The sequence below is a fragment of the Lithobates pipiens genome, unplaced genomic scaffold (genome assembly GCF_037356315.1).
Source record: "Lithobates pipiens isolate NorthernLeopardFrog02 unplaced genomic scaffold, aLitPip1_a1.2 Scaffold_13, whole genome shotgun sequence".
Taxonomy (NCBI): domain Eukaryota; kingdom Metazoa; phylum Chordata; class Amphibia; order Anura; family Ranidae; genus Lithobates; species Lithobates pipiens.
The window spans coordinates 411,718,350-411,741,498 of NW_027507718.1; the positions used below are offsets into that span (position 1 = coordinate 411,718,350).

The 23,149-nt window shown below is 41.0% G+C and overlaps 1 protein-coding gene across 1 annotated transcript in view; it reads right to left on the reverse strand.

Moving 5' to 3' along the window:
- Positions 1–2,886: 2,886 nt before the first annotated feature.
- NIPAL1 (NIPA like domain containing 1) overlaps positions 2,887–23,149 on the reverse strand; it is a 59,044-nt gene continuing 38,781 nt past the window's right edge. Inside the window, exons 3-6 of the mRNA XM_077477528.1 lie at positions 10,127–10,183; positions 9,108–9,198; positions 8,093–8,253; positions 2,887–3,780 (exon numbers count right to left, since the gene is read on the reverse strand). Coding sequence (XP_077333654.1) covers positions 3,161–3,780; positions 8,093–8,253; positions 9,108–9,198; positions 10,127–10,183 — 929 coding nt within the window. The 3' untranslated portion in view covers positions 2,887–3,160. The remainder of the gene's footprint in view (positions 3,781–8,092; positions 8,254–9,107; positions 9,199–10,126; positions 10,184–23,149) is intronic.

The following is a 23,149-nucleotide window of genomic DNA, read 5'->3' on the forward strand; positions in this document are numbered from 1 at the left end:
ATTTTATGGCCTTCGAAACTGTGATAGGTAGTGAGGAGTGAAATCAAAAATTTGCACCCTTAGAAATCCTGATGGTGGTGATTGGTTTTCGGGGTGCCGTGCGCGACTAGACTCCCAAAAAGTCCCACACATGTGGTATCCCCATACTCGGGAGAAGTAGCGGAATATATTTTGGGGTGCAATTCCACATATAACAATGGCATGTGTGAGCAATATATCATTTAGTGACAACTTTTTGTAAATTTATTTTTTTGTCATTATTCAATCCCTTAGGACAAAAAAAAAAAATATTCAATGGGCTCAACATACCCATCAGCAATTTCCTTGGGGTGTCTACTTTCCAAAATGGGGTCATTTGGGGGGGTTTGTACTGCCCTGCCATTTTAGCACCTCAAGAAATGAGATAGGCAGTCATAAATTAAAAGCTGTGTAAATTCCAGAAAATGTACTCTAGTTTGTAGACGCTATAACTTTTGCGCAAACCAAAAAATATTCGCTTATTGACATTTTTTTTACTAAAGACATGTGGCTGAATAAATTTTGCCCTCAATGTATGACTAAAATTTAGTTTATTCGATTTTTCTTAAAACAAAAAGAAGAAAATATCATTTTTTTTCAAAATTTTCGCTCTTTTTCCATTTATATCGCAAAAAATAAAAATCGCAGAGGCAATCAAATACCATCAAAAGAAAGCTCTATTTGTGGGAAGAAAAGGACGCAAATTTCGTTTGGGTGCAATATTGCATGACCACGCAATTACCAGTTAAAGCAGCGCAGTGCGAAATTGTAAAAAGACCTCTGGTCCTTAAGGTGTTTATTGGTCCGGGGCTGTAGTGGTTAAGGAGAGCTCAGCAGCTGCTGCCTCCAAGATTCTTTCAGTACAGTATTCTCCATTTAATGGCCAGGTTTAACACTATAAAAGTTTTGTGGCAACATTAGGTGTGTCTGTGATACAAAAGACAATTGTTCGGCATGACAGATTTGGCAGGACACACTTATGTAAATTAGTATGTACAGGTGCAGCAGGCAATAACAGAAAGGCGGAGCCCTATATACTTTGCTAAGTAATGAACACTATCCTTTCTAAAAATAACAGAAGATTTTGGTTTGTGCTGCATGGTTGCCTTCCAACACTGATAGCACAGGTAAATCAACAAAGTACCTCACTCGGTCTTCTGCGAAAAATCCTGTAAATGGAGAATATTTGTTTTTATAGTACAGAAGAAAGCGAAATGTATTTATTTAGCTGATAACCCCCATGGTGTACATATTGTACACGTGAATATCAGAGCAGAAAAGGATATCCTTGTCTTGTAAAAAGCTAAGAATGGCATTGCATGTGCCCATTCACATGTCAAAGCATTCGCTGGTCACATGGTCTTTTATAAGCACATGACCAGCAGATCACTGGCTGGCTCTACCTGTATGGCAACTCCCCAAAGCCTCTTTATGGGAGACCATGTGGCTTGGCACTAAAGGGGTGCTGGATTTAGCTTAGTAAATAAATTTGGCTTCAATTTCTAAAATTAGGTCTTGATTGAGTTATTGTATTACTTCTTTCCACTGCAATAAAACAAAAATTTTAACATGGTAACTTTTGTGGAAATTTTTATTAATGTATTTTGTCAGATGTCCCCCAGTGTCACATACAGACATTGGTGGAAGACCATTGACTGCGGAAACCTGCCCATGGACATGGCAGATCTGTTTGCTCTTTTAGGCTGGGTTCACACTGCAGCGGTTTATGAGAACGGATGTGATTCGCACCGCACTGCAGTGCAAATCACATCTGATCTCTGTGCGATGCGAGTTCAGCCATACAGATACACATGGCACAAACTCGCACAGGACCCTTTTTTTGGTCCGCAGCAGAATCGGATCGCATGGGTGTTCCCACCATGCGATCCGATTCCAGTCCGAGTTTGCAGATCGCACTGCGATATGTAAACTGATCTGTGGGTGTCATTAACGTTTCACTGACACTCCCAGCAGTTCGCATAGGGCAGTGTGAACTGCCGCCGGGAGGTATGCGATGCGGGAACCCGCAGCAGATTTGCGGCGTTCCCGCATCGCTGCAATGTGAACCCAGCCTTAAACATGTTTGTTCTTGCCTCACCGTGAGACTGGCCACTTCATGGCGACTGCATTAACGCTCCTAGTAAGCAGATCTGCGTACATGGGAACCATAGCATAACCATACAAAATTTTGGCCCACTGAGCATGATAGAGTACGGCTTGCATCATTGGTAGCAGTGGTAATGTGCACATGATCATGTTCAGAGCCATGTAAGTAGTGTTCAAATTGTGAGACCCTTTGTGTCTCACAGGATGCTTGCCGCATGGTTCTGCACACAAACATTTGTACACATCACTACTGGATTTCTATTTGAACATATACATGTGTGTGATTGGTTCTTTTGAAATAATAAAATGTTCTGATTGGCTGATTCTGAAGCCATCACCTTCCTTTGTTATTCATGTTTACAGTATAAATAAAGGGAGCTGCCTATGCTAGGGAGGATTCAGCTAAGCTCAACATGATACCAGCATCCGTGTCTGTGTTACTTGGAGATATACAAATGTGTTTTCCCAGCATTATACAAGAGAGCTGTATTTGTTCTTTTAAGTGCAATTCACCATTGCCCTATAGGCAGCCAAATGTAGGCATTGACTGAAGGGTTAAAGGGGGGCTGAGCCAACCATAGTAAGCCAAAGCAGCCTACTAATATTCTTACTTTTTCAGCCAATGGCATGTCCCCTTAGGGTACTTGTGGCTGGTATTGGAGGTATTTTAATATGTTAAAGCAAATTCCATCAAACCATTAGAGTACCATCAAACAAAACACATTTCAGAAATGATTCTGAGGCTAGTGAAAACAAAAGGGATCTTTGGAAAATATTTATACACATAAAAAATACAATAAATCTTATACAAAAAGTATGTGAATATTCCACTTAAAATAGATCATTTATTTTAAAATATTCATTCTTCTCTCTATATACAAAATGTACAAATGGCTTCATTTCCTGAGGTCCGAAACATAATAGCACAGAAGTCTGTGCACTTACTAAAATGAGTACAGATCTTCTACCTCAACACTGACAGGTACAAGAGGTCAGAAAAAGGAAGTACAAATCTTCCAGTAAGCATGGCGCTTTGTTAGTGCTGTTGGCTTGTCCTACTGAAGATGGCAAGATCGTCCTCAAATGCCAGAATAGAATGTTCTGCATTCCCAAGCAGGCTGTGTTGATCTTCCTGTCCATCAAGCGCTGTCTGTTTTTCTTTCTTGATGCTAGAGGTGATCTGACTCCATGTGATATTGGTGTTCTTAAAGGCATGCAGAAGAAAAATGCCAATAATAATAGTTAGGAAGCCACTCAATGTCCCAATCATGTCGCCGATATCCATACTATTCCATTCCTTGAATAATATCACAGAACAGGTGACAACCATAGTCGTGAAGAAAACATAATATATAGGTGTCACTATGGAGGTATTGAAGATATCCAGAGCTTTATTGAGATAATTTATTTGTGTACTGACAGATAAGGCAAGTGAAGCCAGTAAGATGTAGAATAGGGGGTTTTTGTAAACTGGTTTGTGTTCAATGAACTCCTGGATGGAGATTCCCAGTCCTTTCACAGATGACACAGAGAAAGCACCAATTATAGAGCAAATGGCGATGTAAACTAGGATGTTGGCTTGACCTTTTTTTGGGGCAACCAGTATTATTAGGACCAAGGATGTTACAACTGACACCGTAGCAAAAGTAATGAAAACTGTTGGGAAAAAAATGAGAGTAAAATTTAATATACTAAAATATATGAACACGCTGGAAAATCTGCCTCAGTAAAACATGTTTAAGGCTTAGTGTTTAATTAGCAAATAAAGCACATAGTGCATGCAAACAGTAAACTGCCTGACCTTTCTTAGAATCAAGTGGTTTGATACATGCCTGTTGACAAACCTAAACAATTTGTTTGCTACAAATCGACATCATATGGGGACAGGTACAATGGATATAGAAAAGAATCACTCCCCTTTAAAATAATGGAATGTTGTCACTTTGCAGCTTGAAAATAAGACAGACACAGTTTTGGTTTTATCTAGCTGTATTTACTCCAACATGTCAGAAAAAAAAAAAAAAACTGATTCAAAAACAGAATCACTGTCTTGGAAAAAAGGATCACCACCCCCCCCCTCCTAAAAATGACATGTAAACTCAATCATGTGTAGCTAATCACCTTCTCAATGCCACACAAAGACATTTGATTCTGAACTGTAATTTGCTGTGGTCATTTTGCTTTCCTGATACATTTCAAGTCCCTGGTAGTGCAACTGAAGTAAACAATCAACTATGAGTGGCAAGGCAGTGGCAGAAGATAAAGTTGTGTACAGGTACAAGTCAGGAGATGGATATAATTAAAAAAATCAAAGACTTTATCAATGCCTAGGAGCATGGTGAAGTTTATTATTAAAAAGTGGAAGGTATTTGGTACAACACAGACGCTCCCTGGATCAGGATGTTGCTCCAAACTGGATGAAAGAGCCAGGAGGAAACTGGTCAGACAGGCTACCAAGAGGCCTACAGCAACTCGCAGTTGCAGGAATTTATGACAAACACTGGTGTATGTGACAACATTATCACATGGAAAGCCAAGTTTGTGGCGAAACTTTGACCGCATAGACAAGACTGCACCAATCGATACTGATGTATTGATTATATAGTTTTCAATTATATATATACTGATTTCATTGTATATTCTTTGTATGCGAATGTAGTATATACTCCAGTAATCTCCTAAATTTGTGTACTGTATGTATCTTATTGGATGAGGTCTACGTCTTCATACTGTTTTCATAGTGTTTTAAACTAAATTTGGCTGCTATATAAGGCTTCATGCACACAGGGGGCAAAAGTGAAGTGCACCACTTTGTAAAAAAGCAATGTGGGGTGACTACCCTCGGAATGTATCATTTCATAAAATTGACAATACCTGTGTTCGGGCCACAGCCGTATACACTGTCCAACAACCCTAATGAAACAGATCGGCAACTTGGCATGTGCAATCCATTTAGGTCAGGGGAACAATGCACAACCGTTGACGTGTTTCAGCCCTGGTGGGCTTTATGAGGGTTTTATGAGGAAGTGCACTAGTGCAATAAAACTTTTATTTAACGAATAATAACTAAAAACAATATACACTCATTCACATGACCCCAGGGGTGCGCCTTTCACAGCCTGACACAGATTATGCCTACAGTACTAGAAATATAATGAGTTAAAATAAAGGAAGAAAAAAGAAAAATATCACCTAATAATACACCGTGCCCTGATTGGCGGAAAGTATTGGCAGATGCAGAGAGCCGGAGTGCTCTGTATGTAAGGTTGCTGGTTAACAATGCAGAGGAAGGATTCCGCTGGCATATACCAGACGGTGTCTCTGGCCAGGACTATAGCCATACATCTCTGACAGGCACACACGCCTGCTGGGGTCATGGAGTATTATTTTTATTGGTTAGATAAGAGTTTTTATTGCGCTAGTGGTGCACTTCCCTTTTGTTTTCTAGAGAACTGTACTAGCGCCCTTAAGGGTTATATGTGACTGCCTAAAGGTCATTCAAAAAAAACACAGAGATTGCAGAAGTTTTTTCTTCCCATATACACAGATGATTTAATCGGACTAAAATGTCAGTGATTGAGAGGATGACATGTCTATTCCAGTCTTCTGTCAGGGAAATATATTTTATCATAGCCAGCAAGTAATTCGGGGGTTAGTGCCCAAGGATTTTTTTCTTGCATTATTCTTTACCTATAATCAGTTTACAGACAACACATTGATGTTATAAAATACATGCAGGTATTTAGAGGTGCTTACTCACACCTGTACATGGGTTCCAGAGTGCCCCAGAAGTCGCTTGGGTCTTTCATGCAAATGCCAACTCTTGTGTCTGAAGTCTAACCTGGATCCACACCTCTTCTTTCATACTATTTGTCACTGACTGCTCGCTATAGTTATAGATCAATATTAAGGCGTGGGATGGCATTGGTACAATAATGACATCTGCAGCTGAAACCATCTATAAATATGTGCATTTTTATTTGTATCACATTTTTATTTATTTTTAATTCTTTAATTAGACTGTGCACATTGTATAAATCAGTGTTTCTCAATCCAGTCCTCAAGGTGCCTCAACAGGTCATGTTTTCAGGCTTTCCGTTATTTTGCACAGGCAATTCACTGCCTTAGTAATTACCACAGCCGTTTCATCTGAGGGAAATCCTGAAAACATGACCTGTTGGGGTGCCTTGAGGACTGTTTGAGAAACACTGGTATAAACCAATGCATTCTTAAACAAGAATTACAGTCCAATCAGAAAACTCTTCTATTATTTAATATATACACAAAAGAGTGCTCAATCACAAATTATAACAAAAAGGAAAAAAATTAGCCACATAAACTTTCATTAAGTGTCCACTCTAGCGATTAATTATGACTCCAAAAACAAGTGTCCATAGCTGCCTTAATAAGGAATCTTGACAATCTACACTATTATACGATATATGAAAAATAAATCCTCTTACCAGAGAAGTTGGATCCCAGATTATAGGAATCAAAAGCACTTGATTCAATTAAAATCAGCTGCAGTGCTCCACTCCTTCAGTCTCCGGTCCTAGTTGACACAGGGAAACGCTTTGGGGTGAGCTACTATCTGTGACGCCACCACACTCTAGCCTGCAGGAAAAGGTCTGTGGCTGTGTTTTTTGCTGAAGTCTTTTGTTCTTTCTGTAAAGTGCAATGGAACTGTTCAATAAATGTTCTTAAAACGTACTGCACTATGGAGTCTCTGCCTTCTTGATATCTCCTCGTGCTGGTGAATACTCACAAGGGCTACCATTGGAGTTTGGAGTACTTGGCGAAACATTGGAAGCATTTCCATATCCAGGTGAACCAACATTACCAGGTCTCCTGACGGAGCTGAAGGAGTGGAGCACTGCAGCTGATCTTAATTGAATCAAGCGCTTTTGATTCCTATACTCTTGGATCCATCTTCTCTGGTAAGAGGCTTTATTTGTCATACAGTATATCGTATAATAGCGTGAATTTTCAAGATTCTTTATTAAGGCACCTATGGACACTTGTTTTTGGAGTCATAATTAATCAATAGAGTGGACACTTTATGTGGATAATTTTTTCCTATTTTGTTATAATTTGTGATTGCGCACTCATTTGTGTATATATCTATATTGTTTGAATTTGTATTTAGATTCTCGAGTACCAGCGTGCACACATTTACACTTTTATTATAGAATTTGCAGAATTTATTTATATATATTATTTTAATGACAGCTCTATTTTAACGAATTGCTAGTCTTGATAAAATTTCTGTTACTGGAAGAACTGCTACCATGCTAGTTAGGTGACCTTTTAAACCAGTCCCCCAGAATTACATGTCTGTGCCTTTTTTTTTAATCATTGGGAGTCAGTGACAGCCATGGAGTCACTATGCCTTCCTCCATTGTTGCATATGGTTTGATTCAGACCACACATGTGCTAATTTTCTTTCACATGTATAAAAGTATTCAGGTTCCGTTACACAGATGTGAAGTTCCAAGATCCCAGGGACTTTGACAGGGGGCCAGTGACTGTGTCTGGACCTTCATTTATCTCTAGGCTGAATATATGCTCCTGTATTACATGACAGATAACAGTCTACTTTTGGACACTAATGGACCAAACAAAATGCATTTCTTAGCCTGCTGATGTATACGGATGTATAAACACACACTTACATGCAATGCTCCCTACAGGATCCTTCATGCATAGTGATAAATGGAATTCTCTATCAGCTATGCCTCCACATATAGGAGAAATGTAAATATTAGATATTTATCCCTCTGTAAGAGCACACTAACCATGGAAAAATAATAAAATGTGTTTTCTACAGCAAGGGATTTCACTGAAATTTCATTAAGAATATCCTGTGTATACAGTATTTATAAAAAAGCTGATTCCACCCAAAAATGTGTGGTTAGTTTAGAACCCACAAAAATTGCTTTACATTTGCAATGATATTGGAAATACCAACCTGGATCCCTTAGTTTAATTTCTAGATCATGCAGAGATGTGACCTCTTCCTCGTGAGGAGCATGTATGACCATCATCGTGGAGCCAAGAATACACAGAAGACATCCAAGCTTCCCATGTATGTTCAGCTTATCATTCAGGAAATATGAAGACAGGATTGCACTGCAGAGACACAGCGGGTTATAGATTAAAGTACAAGATAAATTGTAATTTTCTAAAAAAAGCAAAAGCATTCAGCTTGAAATAAACATGTAAGGACCTGGGCAATTCAGATTGAGAATATAAAAAAATGAAAAAATACATAAGTAGATAATATAACCCCCTGTAAAAGTTGTGTTTAACCCTGAACATCCCTGACCCCTGAGTCTCCCTGTTGCTCGTTAAGTAAGATGGGTGGCCTCTCCGATCAACAAGGACTCTTATCTGGATCCACTGATTTTTTTGACATCCCAGTTCTTTTCTCAGGTAAAAACATGCCAGTTATCTTTTCTCAGGTAAAAACAGGGGTTTTTCACCTTCCTCTGGATCAACTGTGGGCATAGTATTGTATATATGGGATTGTATTTACATTTTTTTTGGTTGAACTAGACTTTTTTCAACCTAACTATGTAACTACAGTATATAATACGATGGTGACATTGCTGCAGTCAGAAGAAAAGGCATCTTTTATTGAGTGATGTTTAGGTGCACTAGATGCCACTGTATATCATTATTGTGCACAGAGAGACACATTCTGGGTTCAGACTGATGGCATTATACCCTGGGGACACCATGGAAGAAATCAGAGCTTTAAACATTAAGGAAACGGATCACTGAAGGAGATTTTGCATCCTTTGTTAGCTAAGTCTGTCTAAGTGAATGACCAGGATCTTGGTTGGACAAAACTTCCTCATGTCTGTACACACCCAATAGGAATAAAATGCTTATAGATGAAATGAAAACTCAAGACACAAAATGGCATTTGTGTACATGATATGGTTATCAAGGTTATTTACATCACTGAAATCCATACTTACCATACAAGAACACTCAGTGCTCCTAGTGGCGTCACCAGAGTGGCCGGTGCAAAGGCATATGCAGCAAAGTTCGCACCTTCTCCTGCCCCCACTAGCAATGAAAAAATGTGATTGTTATAAAAGGGCACAGCATTATTTTAACACTTAATAATAATGTAATGATACAATTGTTGAAAAAAATAGTTGGACGTTAAAAGCACCCCACACAACTAATTTTGAAATCAATATTTTTATCATTACATATTTCTAAAACAATAAGATTGAAGGTCAAACATTTAAATATATTGGCACATGATATGTAGTACAAGATCAACATAAACCACTGTTATTTACATCACTAACACCATTGCTCTATACAGTATGTATACATTTAATTAATGTTGTAACCCATCCATTAACATTTGGGGTACATTGTCAGGGCAAGTGGATGGGTTAGAGCATTAACTGAATGTATAAATGTGTGTCTGTGTCATCAATTGTGTTAGTGATGTAAAGAATGGTGGATTGTGTACAATCTCGTACTGCATATCATGAGTTAATATTTTCTTTAACGTTTTTACCTGCAATTTTATGATCTTAAGAAGATAAAATAATACAAATATGATATTTAGATTTCTTGGGTTTGGTACCCTTAAAGTCTGATTATCTTTTTTCCAATGTTTCTGTAAATATATGGATGCGGTACTAGTCTAGCCCATAATATTATATACAATAATTGTATTAAAATCAACATTAACCCAAAAGCAGTCATTAATAAGATATGAAGCATTATGGCTAACTGTACTTTTAAAAACTCTAGAAAACACAAGTATTACAATGATCACCAACAGCAATATGTGATAATTGCTGTAAACAAAGCAGGGGCAGGTACGGAGGACACATGGTGCATTGTTCTGTCTCCTCTCTGATTAATGCACACTTCTGTTCACATGTACTGGACGTCTCAATCAGTTGGCTCGGCCATAAGTAAATCATTATTGCATTGGTTTTCTCAGAAAACAAAGAATTGTTTGACTTACTTGAGAGAAGTCCGGCCCACCAAAGCCATTCTCTGAGGTATGAGAAACCGCCCTGCCCTGGAACAAAATATTTTTATCATTAGACAGACTCTTCACTAAGATACATATTTTGTGTTATGAGACAACAAGGCATTGCCAAATATTCTACATATCAGTAAATATCTAATCAATCAGAAATACTAATCATAGCTAATGGCAGAAAGTAGCAGTCCTGAGCTTCCAAACTCTAATCAATAAGGATAATTAATGCAACTCTCTCATATATGTAACGTGTATAAATCAAGCTTGTACCTACAAGAAGAGAGGGAATGCCTCCTTTTCCCTCTGCCAGTGAACTCCAGTCTGTTTGGGAGCAATGGTTTTCTGAACCAGTAAGATCTCTGGAGGACTTATAGTGGAACTAACGTCACTCTGTCACAAGCTGCAATCAGGCAGCTCTTTACCGCAGAACAGACACGCAATATCTCTTCTGTAATAACATACACCTACCTGCCTGCTCTGCTCACTGCCTTCTCTGACATGTAAACCAAGCTGTGAATGTGCAGCTCAGCTTACATCACTGGCACGATCACTGTGTGCTAGGATGACAGACTCCTGTGCATGTGCAGCTCAGCCTACATCACTGGCACAGTCCCTGTCTGCTAGGATGACAGACTTCTGTGCATGTGAAGCTCAGCCTACATCACTGGCACAATCCCTGTGTGTTAGGAGGACTGACTCCTGTGCATGTGCAGCTCAGCCTACATCACTGGCACAATCTCTGTGTGCTAGGATGACTGACTCCTGTGCATGTGCAGCTCAGCCTACATCACTGGCACGATCCCTGTGTGCTAGGATGACTGACTCTTGTGCATGTGCAGCTCAGCCTACATCACTGGCACGATCCCTGTATGCTAAGATGACAGCCTCCTGTGCATTAGCAGGAGTGATGCCCTCCTGCCCTGCCCAATAAAGACAGCCAAAGACTGACACCCAGTAGAAGATGGCAGCATCGGCGAGAAAAAAATTCAGTAAAGGAAGGGACTGATAAATATGTAATATTTGCCGGACCTTTCCCCACTCTCTATCCTGTAGGCTCCTATTGCATTCTTGCAGCTGTGGCGGGGGGGGCAATTACTGGAACCAATCCCCTGTATGCCTCTCTCTGCAGCAGCTGAAAGCCAACCGGAGGGAGAAGAGAAGAAGCCCACTTTCAGCTGCTGAAGAGAGAGGGGAATGGTTCCAGTAATTGACCCCCACCGCACTGATCACCCTTCCTGCCCACATCCAATTCACCCTGCTGCCTGGACCCCCTCTGCTGGCCCAGGCCCTGTCCCGGAGGACTGATGGTACCCCCTTATCCATAGCCCTGCCTCTTTGTGTCATAGCAGGTATAGGATCCCCTTCCCACAACCTCCTAGGCTGTCCTTTAATGAGACATATGCACGCCTCCACATTCAAACTATGCTTCTGTGTACATTCAAATTCAGCCATGTGATTTTCTGCCTGTTGTAATGTAATATGATCATGACAGAACTCATGCTATATTTAGCAAATCTCATTCTTTTGCCTGTAGTGTTCTTTTCAGGTTCTTTTTTCACTTCTAAAAGTTTTAAGATATTTTGGAAGGGTGTGAAGCCCTATGCATGCACTTATCCCCACCCCCATATTGTCAGATTAATTCTATTACATAATTATTTATACAAGTTATGTTTTATATGCTGATAATGTCAATAGCTTCAAGTCACACATTACATACCAACAGTGTACTGGAGTTTGACAAAGCTCAATTTTAGCCTTACAACAATGAAGTCTTGCAAAATTGTACAGGCTCCTCTCCTATAATGAAATTACTTAGGTTGGCCATAAATGTATAGAAATTCTACAGGAACCAGTTGAATTTTGATTTCATATATGGGTGTTCCCGTTCATGAGAAGTCAATATATCGAAAATTTCCATGTAAATTCCTTACATGGAAAAGTGGGAATAATGCCACGTACACACGACCGGACTTTCCGGCAGACTAGGTCCGAAAGGATTAGTCCGTTGCACAATTTGATCATGTGTGGGATAGTCCGATTGTTTTTCGAAAAATAAATCCGACGGACCTAGAAATAGAACATGTTTCAAATCTATCTGACGGACTCAATTCCGACGGACTAAAATCAGGAAACCATTCATCTGTGTGCTGGTCCGATGGACCAAATACGACGCAAGGGAAGCTATTGGCTACTGGCTGTTGAACTTCCTTGTTTAGTCCCGTTTACGTCATCACGTTCAAAACTAACGGACTTACGAATGGACTTAGTCCGTTCATGTGTGGGCAAGTCCGTTTGTTCGGAAAGTTCATCGGAACTCAGCCGAAAGTCCGTCGGGAAGACCGTCGGACCTAGTCTGCCGGAAAGTCCGGTCGTGTGTTCGCGGCATAAGACATAAAACTGTCTTTTGTATCCTGTTCTTTTTGTATTGTTTCCTTTGTGTGAAATTCCTGGTGTTCCTGACAGTCCCCCTTTTTCCTAAAAAAACTGAGCACACTAAGCAGGGAACGTAATCACTTATGAAAAAAGGGAAAAAAGTTATTTATAATGGTTTCTTTATATCTATATACACATGTTTTACATTTCATTTCTATTTTAAACTGAATGGGCTGTTTTACATGGTGATTGTTTACACTCACTTAAGGTTTTGGATAGAGTGGAGAGGGATTAGAACCCCTATCAGGTTTTTATCACTGTTGGTGTCCCCATTAGGGAGATTTACCCTATTTGTCCTGTTTACCATTGTCATTGAAAGTGAATTTTTTTTTAGTTTTCATCAGAACAGTAACAGAGGGGAGATCTACCAATGGGGACCCTGGTGACATGCCGGGATTCCCTCACTTCCGTGGGATTTCTGGCTATCAGACAGGAAGTGAATGGAAATCTCCCCTATGGGACAAAGTTGACAAAAAAAAAAAAAAAATGATGGAGATTATAACAATTGCTTACTCTGTCCAAAATGACAAAAAAGTTTTGCCCTTAGTGACACTTTCCTCATAGCATTAGTAAATACCTAGCCCTTACCCTTACTCATAATGGTCATGGCTATAAATACTAGGAAGCAGTGGCGTCACTAGCGGGTGGCTTCTGGGTCAATAGCCCCCGAGTATCTTACCGGGTGCCATTGTTGCCAGCCGCCTGTTAATTTACAGGCAGCCTGTAAATTTCAGCCCATATTCAGGGTGCCTGTAAATGCCCGTTAAAAGATGGCTGCGGGCCGACCATGCAACTGAGCATGCACTGTTCCGAAGCCTGCTGGGCTCGGAAAAGATTGTACACATTCAGCCGGGCGGCACTTGCGCAGTAACGCAATGCACCGCCTGGCGCCATTTTTAAACAGAAGGCAGTCATTCTCGCCCATGCCGCAGTAGTGCCTTTCCAGTGACTCACTAAAGCAGAGGTAGAGGAGGAGCCGAGGAGGACAATAAAAGGGGGGCATGGGAGGGCATTACTGTGGGGTCAAGTCGGCATAGGAGGGCACTGATGTGCATAGTGCCTGTGGACTGAAGAGGTGAAAAGGGCAAAGCAGAAACTGATGTGGAAAGGTATGGTAATATGAAGGGGGACAGAGGAGGAAACCACCATGTCCACAGCCTCTAACCATCTCCTGTTGCTGTATCATGTCTGCAGTCTTTGACCATTTCCTGTATCATGTCTGCAGTCTCTGACCATCTCCTGTATCATGTTTTCAGTCTCTGACCATCTCTTGTATCATGTCTGCAGTCTCTGTCCATCTCCTGTATCATGTCTGCAGTCTCTGACCATCTCCTGTATCATGTCTGCAGTCTCTGACCATCTCCTGTATCATGTCTGCAGTCTCTGACCATCTTCTGTATCATGTTCACAGTCTCTGACCATCTCCTGTATCATGTCTGCAGTCTCTGACCATCTCCTGTATCATGTCTGCAGTCTCTGACAATCTTCTGTATCATGTCTGCAGTCTCTGACCATCTCCTGTATCATGTCTGCAGTCTCTGACCATCTCCTGTATCATGTCTGCAGTCTCTGACCATCTCCTGTATCATGTCTGCAGTCTCTAACCATCTCCTGTATCATGTCCGCAGTCTCTGAGCCATCTGTCCATCCACACTCAGATTTGTAATGATATATACATATATATATATATATATATATACACACACACACAGTATATACACACACACATATATTATATACACGTGTATTCCCGCCCAAGCGTATGACTTTTTTACTTCGCTGCTATGGGCCCTAGCCCCAGATCCTTCATAGACCTAGCAATGCCCCCACTAGGGAGTGTTTTTTAAAGTGACTTTTCAACAAAATTAATGAAAACATGGATGGAATGGTGAGTTTGCTTTGATTAACAAAGATGAATGAAATAGCTTTTTTCAGTTTGTGGAGCTCAGATACAGTTAAGTTTGGCTTTAATATTTTCCCTTAGTCATATATTAATCTTCTACCAGTTCTTATTGTTACTCTGTATTGTTAGAAAATGTAACATTGTAGAAATAAACACTGTAACCTTATTATCCAGGAAAGGTTGTTTTTTTTGCAGTCACAATTGGGTCTAAGCTATCTGCTAAAAGATAATAAATGATCACTGGGGAGTACAAAGAGCAATGGTGATATGCAAACTCCATCCACCAACACAATATACTGTACATTCAGTGTATTGTACTTAGATGGATGAAAGTTATGGTCAGTTGTCATGGGTGGACTTTACATTACTTACAGACGTATTAATTTTACAGAAGGAATAGCTTTAGTTATAGTGACAGGTGAAGCTGCTATGAGTCATAAATATATACAATGCCACATATCTACCAATCCATACCTAGTCTAATGCCTCATACACATGATCGGATTTTCCGATGGAAAATGTGTGATCAGATCATGTTGTTGGAAAATCCGATCGTATGTGGGCTCCATCTGACTTTTTCCATTGGATTTCCTGACGCACAAAGTTAGAGAGCAGGATCTAACATTTTCCGACAACAAAATCCAATTGTTTAAATTCTGATCGTGTATAGACAATTCCAACAGACAAAGTGCCACGCATGCGCAGAATAAACTAAGAGACGAAAGCTATTGGCTACTGGCCTCTTTATAGTCCTGTCGTACGTGTTCTAAGTCACCGCGTCCTGATTTTCCGACAACTTTGTGCGACCGTGTGTATGCAAGACAAGTTTGAGCCAACATCCGTCAAAAAAAAATCCAATGAATTTTGTTGTCGGAATGTCCGACCGTGTGTAAGGGGCATAAGATATATATTTAATATATATTCTTCTTCTGTATTTTGTTTTAAAATTAAATTGTACAACAGGATAGCAAATATTTACAGTATTATATTGCAGCTTACCAATTCTTAGATGTGGTGGCTGCATTGTTTTTCTTTTTTAGGCTTTCTTTCCTTTATTTTCACCTGGTGGTCTGGTCAGTAATTCTGTTGTTTTTCAACAGAAAAAGCTGTCCTGTAGATGTAGCAGTTAGAGGGATGTTTCAAACCATTTACCACAGACAGATGTGCTTACAATGATCAGATTTATATAAAACATTTACCCCAAAAGGAATAAACAGTTGATGAGACTGCTTAAAAAGTGTAGGCTGGAGTCTGGCTTAAATTTGTGTATCTTCATTTGCTAGTACATTCAACACTCCCATACCCCCAGATTGGCAATACTGTTGTCCTAAGATGTCTCTGTTGCTCCCTCATCCTGAATGGGGGTGCTGTAATACAAAAAGTGTGCAAATGGCCAGAGTAACCAGAGGAAGCCCACATAAACACAGGAAGAACATGCAAACTCAATGCAGATGGTGTCCTGACCATAACTCAAACGGGGGACCCCAGTCCTGCAAGGCAGAAGTGCTCACCATTACAGCCTATGGCTAGTTGTATTATGGGTGGCCAACTGGCCATAAAAGTTAGTTTTACAAGACAGACAGTAATTTTAGCCCTGAGTCAAGTTCCTGTGCATCAGGATGTTCTGGACTAAAATACTTCAAAATTAATTACTTATTTCCAGAGCTTCAAAAATCATGACACTGAAACTGTCCCTGTACAGTAATCTGTGAAACTGGAATATAATCATGTTTGCTGGCTCATTATTATTCTGCAAGCTAAATATAAAATAACATGAAGAGTATGATTCATACCATCAACGCCCAAAACGGGAGTCTGCTGTGTCACATAATGTTCTCTATTCACCTATACCTTTACCGGAATAGGTCATCACAAAATGATCAAAGAGTATCTGTAAGGGCTTGTTTACACATGTGGCAAGGACGGATGTTCTTCTGAAGAGCACTTTGCATTACATGTGGCAAGGACGGATGTTCTTCGGAAGAGCACTTTGCATTACATGTGGCAAGGACGGATGTTCTTCTGAAGAGCACTTTGCATTACATATGGCAAGGACGGATGTTCTTCTGAAGAGCACTTTGCATTACATGTGGCAAGGACGGATGTTCTTCTGAAGAGCACTTTGCATTACATGTGGCAAGGACGGATTTTCTTCTGAAGAGCACTTTGCATTACATATGGCAAGGACGGATGTTCTTCTGGAGAGCACTTTGCATTACATGTGGCAAGGACGGATGTTCTTCTGAAGAGCACTTTGCATTACATGTGCCAAGGACGGATTTTCTTCTGAAGAGCACTTTGCATTACATGTGGCAAGGACGGATGTTCTTCTGAAGAGCACTTTGCATTACATATGGCAAGGACGGATGTTCTTCTGAAGAGCACTTTGCATTACATGTGTCAAGGACGGATTTTCTTCTGAAGAGCACTTTGCATTACATGTGCCAAGGACGGATTTTCTTCTGAAGAGCACTTTGCATTACATGTGGCAAGGACGGATGTTCTTCTGAAGAGCACTTTGCATTACATATGGCAAGGACGGATGTTCTTCTGAAGAGCACTTTGCATTACATGTGTCAAGGACGGATTTTCTTCTGAAGAACACTTTGCATTACATGTGGCAAGGACGGATGTTCTTCTGAAGAGCACTTTGCATTACATATGGCAAGGACGGATGTTCTTCTGGAGAGCACTTTGCATTACATATGGCAAGGACGGATGTTCTTCTGAAGAGCACTTTGCATTACATGTGTCTAGGGCTGCAACTAACGATTATTTCCATAATCGATTAGTTGGCCGATTATGGTTTCGATTAATCGAATAATCAGTTAATAACCTAAAAAAAAAAAAAATAATAATAATTTTGCTGCAATTTGCATTTTTTTTGTTGGGCAGATTAAAAAACACAAATTGCTGCAAAAACGCATTATTACGTGCTTTTCTGCAGCTTCTCCATTGAAGTATATTGAACCAAAAAAACAAAATAGCACCGTTTTGCGTTAAAAAAAGTCCTTGTCTTTTCCAAGTACGCAGCAGCTGAAAGAATCATGGATGTGAACATGTCCCATAGGAAACCATGTAAATGAACTGTAGTGTGTTTCTGCAAAAAGTACCAAAAAAAAAAAAAACAGAGGTGTGACCCAGGCCTGAGATGTTTAGTAACATAATGGGGTTAAAAAAACTAAAATTAGTACAAAAAGAGCAAATCGCTACTGTAAGGGGTTATTTTTTTACTATCGGACAGCGAAAGTAATATTTACAGTAGCGATTTGCTCTTTTTGTACTATAAAAGGGCTAATTTTAGTTTTTTGTTAACCCCATTATGTTGGTGGTCAATTATTCGATTATGAAAATAGTAATCGATTAATTTCATAATCGATTAGTTGTCGATTAATCGATTAGTTGTTTCAGCCCTACATGTGTCAAGGACGGATGTTCTTCGGAAGAGCACTTTGCATTACATATGGCAAGGACGGATGTTCTTCTGAAGAGCACTTTGCATTACATGTGTCAAGGACGCATGTTCTTCGGAAGAGCACTTTGCATTACATATGGCAAGGACGGATGTTCTTCGGAAGAGCACTTTGCATTACATGTGTCAAGGACGGATGTTCTTCGGAAGAGCACTTTGCATTACATATGGCAAGGACGGATGTTCTTCTGAAGAGCACTTTGCATTACATGTGCCAAGGACGGATTTTCATCTGAAGAGCACTTTGCATTCAGAGTGTTTGACAGACGAAAAGGAGGTAATATGTCACCTCCTCACTGCCTGTTTTAGTCCCCTGTATGCTAGGGTGACCAGACATCCCCGGTTTCCGGGGACAGTCCCCGGATTGAGGACACTGCCCCTGGACCAAGTCTGTCCCCGGTTTTGTCCCCGGATTGTATTTGAACAGGGGCTGGGGCAATTTCAAAGACAGTCAGTGCAGAATAAAAAAAAAATCTGAATTACACCCCCCCCCCCCGCTGCGTTGTTCCTACTAGCTTAGGGGGTGTACTTTTTTCCATTATTCATGCCCCTTTCTGATGATCATGTGCTGGTCGGAGCAGAGGGAATATTTCTTCAGTTTCAGGTGCATGCCCATCCAGCTCTGCTTGCATGTTCTTCTGCCTTCATGCTGTGGCTCAAGTCCCAGCCAGCTGCCTACCTGCTTATCTCCTTGTCTTCCCTGGCGGAGTGATCTTCCTCCGCTCCCCACCCAGTAGTGCGTGGGGCCCGAAGAGCAAGACTTGACAGGCTGTGATGTGGGCGAGAGCGGTGATGGGCAGAGAGTCACTGATTGCGGCCATTGCTAGTAAAAAAAAAATATGTCCTGGATTTCGCTTTAAAAATCTGGTCACCTTACTGTATGCTGCACTACCACACCCCACTTGTATGCATGGTGCAGAGTTGTGGTGTAGTTTTAGTGCAGCCCTATTCACTTGAATTGGTCATGTTTGGCAGGTGGTAGCCCTCACCAAACTCATCGGTGGGTTTAAATTCTGCTGTGTATGTGAAGCAAAGCATCTTGGCCACAGCATGTGTATTTCCCTGACTGCGGCCTTTGCAACTTAAAAGGGACCGGTTGGGAGGAGGGGGTTTAAAACTGCACCTTAACAGTACGTTTTTGCTGCCCCCAACCACAAGTGTAAAAAGGTGTAAAGTTAGAAGAGTATGCATTTATCACATAATAATGTAAACAGATTATGAAAGCTTGGCTCGGGGACAAGAGGGAGTAAGAGACAAAAGACTAAGGATGGCAAAGAACATGCATAAATCTCGACTCTTCACAGCAATGTCTCTGAGGCTTAACCACTTCAGGACCGCCGTATTGCCATTGTACGTCAGCACAATGGCACAGGCAGGCATAATCACGTACATCTACGTGATTGCCTTCCAGCGGGTGGGGGGTCCGATCGGACCCCCTCCCGCTGGTTACGGCGGTCCGATTCGGTCCAGGAGCGCTCCGTGATGAGGGGATGGCCGTTGGTTTTCGGCCACCCCCTCTGGATCGCTCCTGGCCAATGAGAAGCTTCCTCCCCTGTGTATTGTTTACACAGGAAGGAGGAAGTGATGTCATTCTCCTCGGGGCGGTCTTTTTGACCGGACTACGAGGAGAACAGTAAAAGTAAGTGTGCACCAACACTACACTGACATGTAGGTACACACAGGCACACAAACCCCCCCCGATCCCCCCCCCGATCGCCCCCCGATCCCCCCCCCCGCCCCCCCTCCCCCCCCAGTCACAGTGTCACTGATTGCATTGATCATTTCTTTACTGATCAATGCATTCAGTGTCAGTTGTGACAGTAAAAACTGTCAGGACAGTTAGTGTTAGGTCCAGGGTAGCCCCCTATCACCCCCCAATAAAGATTTAACCCCCTGATTGCCCCTAGAGTTAACCCTTTCACCCCCTTTTGCCAGTGTCACTAAGCGATCATTTTTCTGATCGCTGCATGTGTCGCTAGTGTCGCTAGGTAGCTAGTTATTTTTTTAGGTTCACCGCCAGGTTTTTATAGCGCTAGGTACCCCGATATACTACCCAATAATGTTTTTAACCCCCTGATTGCCGCTAGTTAACCCTTTCACCCCCTTTTGCCAGTGTCACTAAGCGATCGTTTTTCTGATCGCTGCATTAGTGTCGCTACAGTCGCTAGGTAGCTAGTTATTTTTTTAGGTTCACCGCCAGGTTTTTATAGCGCTAGGTACCCCGATATACTACCCAATAATGTTTTTAACCCCCTGATTGCCGCTAGTTAACCCTTTCACCCCCTTTTGCCAGTGTCACTAAGCGATCATTTTTCTGATCGCTGCATGTGTCGCTAGGTAGCTAGTTATTTTTTTAGGTTCACCGCCAGGTTTTTATATCGCTAGGTACCCCGATATACTACCCAATAATGGTTTTAACCCCCTGATTGCCGCTAGTTAACCCTTTCACCCCCTTTTGCCAGTGTCACTAAGCGATCGTTTTTCTGATCGCTGCATTAGTGTCGCTACAGTCGCTAGGTAGCTAGTTATTTTTTTAGGTTCACCGCCAGGTTTTTATAGCGCTAGGTACCCCGATATACTACCCAATAATGTTTTTAACCCCCTGATTGCCGCTAGTTAACCCTTTCACCCCCTTTTGCCAGTGTCACTAAGCGATCATTTTTCTGATCGCTGCATGTGTCGCTAGGTAGCTAGTTATTTTTTTAGGTTCACCGCCAGGTTTTTATATCGCTAGGTACCCCGATATACTACCCAATAATGGTTTTAACCCCCTGATTGCCGCTAGTTAACCCTTTCACCCCCTTTTGCCAGTGTCACTAAGCGATCGTTTTTCTGATCGCTGCATTAGTGTCGCTACAGTCGCTAGGTAGCTAGTTATTTTTTTAGATTCACCGCCAGGTTTTTATAGCGCTAGGTACCCCGATATACTACCCAATAATGGTTTTAACCCCCTGATTTCCGCTAGTTAACCCTTTCACCCCCTTTTGCCAGTGTCACTAAGCGATAATTTTTCTGAACGCTGCATCAGTGTCGCTAGTGTCGCTAGGTAGCTAGTTATTTTTTTAGGTTCACCGCCAGGTTTTTATAGCGCTAGGTACCCCGATATACTACCCAATAATGGTTTTAACCCCCTGATTGCTGCTAGTTAACCCTTTCACCAGCGATCACAGTATAAGTGTCACTGGTGACGCTGGTTAGCCAGTTAGTTATTTAGGTTCCCCGTCAGGTTTTTATATAGCGCCAGGGACCCCCATATACTACCTAATAAAAATTTGAACCCCCTGATTGCCCCTAGTTAACCCTTTCACCACTGATCACCGTATAAGTGTTACGGGTGACTCTGGTTAGTTTGTTTTTTATAGCATTTTATATTCAAATCCGGAAGGCAGTGCTTGGTTTTCGGGGTCCCGTACGTGGCTAGGCTCCCAAAAAGTCCCCCACATGTGGTATCCCCGTACTCGGGAGAAGCAGCATAATTTATTTTGGGGTGTAATTTGACTTCTGCACATAGCATGTGTGAGCAATATATCATTTAGTGACAACTTTGTGCAAAAAAAAAAAAAGTTTGTAATATTCCCGCAACTTTTGGCAAAATATAAAATATTCCATGGACTCAACATGCCTCTCAGTAAATAGCTTGGGGTGTCTACTTTCCAAAATGGGGTCATTTGGGGGGGTTTTGTGCTATTTTGGCATTTTATGGCCTTCGAAACTGTGATAGGTAGTGAGGAGTTAAATCAAAAATTTGCACCCTTAGAAATCCTGAAGGTGGTGATTGGTTTTTGGGGTGCCGTGCGCGACTAGACTCCCAAAAAGTCCCACACATGTGGTATCCCCGTACTCGGGAGAAGCAGCAGAATGTATTTTGGGGTGTCATTTCACATATGCCCATAGCATGTGTGAGCAATATATCATTTAGTGACAACTTGGTGCAAAAAAAAAAAAGTTTGTAATATTCCCGCAACTTGTGGCAAAATATAAAATATTCCATGGACTCAACATGCCTCTCAGTAAATAGCTTGGGGTGTCTACTTTCCAAAATGGGGTCATTTTGGGGGGTTTTGTGCTATTTTGGCATTTTATGGCCTTCGAAACTGTGATAGGTAGTGAGGAGTTAAATCAAAAATTTGCACCCTTAGAAATCCTGAAGGTGGTGATTGGTTTTCGGGGTGCCGTGCGCGACTAGACTCCCAAAAAGTCCCACACACGTGGTATCGCCATACTCGGGAGAAGTAGCGGAATATATTTTGGGGTGCAATTCCACATATAACCATGGCATGTGTGAGCAATATATCATTTAGTGACAACTTTTTGTAAAAAAAATTTTTTTTTTTTTTTTTGTCATTATTCAATCCCTTAGGACAAAAAAAATAAATATTCAATGGGCTCAACATACCCATCAGCAATTTCCTTGGGGTGTCTACTTTCCAAAATGGGGTCATTTGGGGGGGATTTGTACTGCCCTGCCATTTTAGCACCTCAAGAAATGAGATCGGCAGTCATAAATTAAAAGCTGTGTAAATTCCAGAAAATGTACTCTAGTTTGTAGACGCTATAACTTTTGCGCAAACCAAAAAATATACGCTTATTGACATTTTTTTTACTAAAGACATGTGGCTAAATAAATTTTGCCCTCAATGTATGACTAAAATTTAGTTTATTCGATTTTTCTTATAACAAAAAGAAGAAAATATCTTTTTTTTTCAAAATTTTCGCTCTTTTTCCATTTATATCGCAAAAAAAAAAAATCGCAGAGGCAATCAAATACCATCAAAAGAAAGCTCTATTTGTGGGAAGAAAAGGACGCAAATTTCGTTTGGGTGCAATATTGCATGACCGCGCAATTACCAGTTAAAGCAGCGCAGTGCGAAATTGCAAAAAGACCTCTGGTCCTTAAGGTGTTTATTGGTCCGGAGCTGAAGTGGTTAATCAGGGTACCGTGGTGGCAGAGCATAGCCTCTATAAGACTCTATAACAAGAGAGTCAAGCTGAGAATCACTACTTCTGTATAATCCAGAAGATAGCCAGGTAGCTCTGGTAACACAGAAGAATAGTAGATAAGCTCCTGGTTCAGTCTGAACACAAGTTCTGACCAAAGTTTGCTTGTTTGGGCATTTGTCCAAACATCAGACTTTAAACCGGTTTGTAAGGAGCTAACCTTCATATACAGTAGTTGTTTTTTGTCCAGGCCATG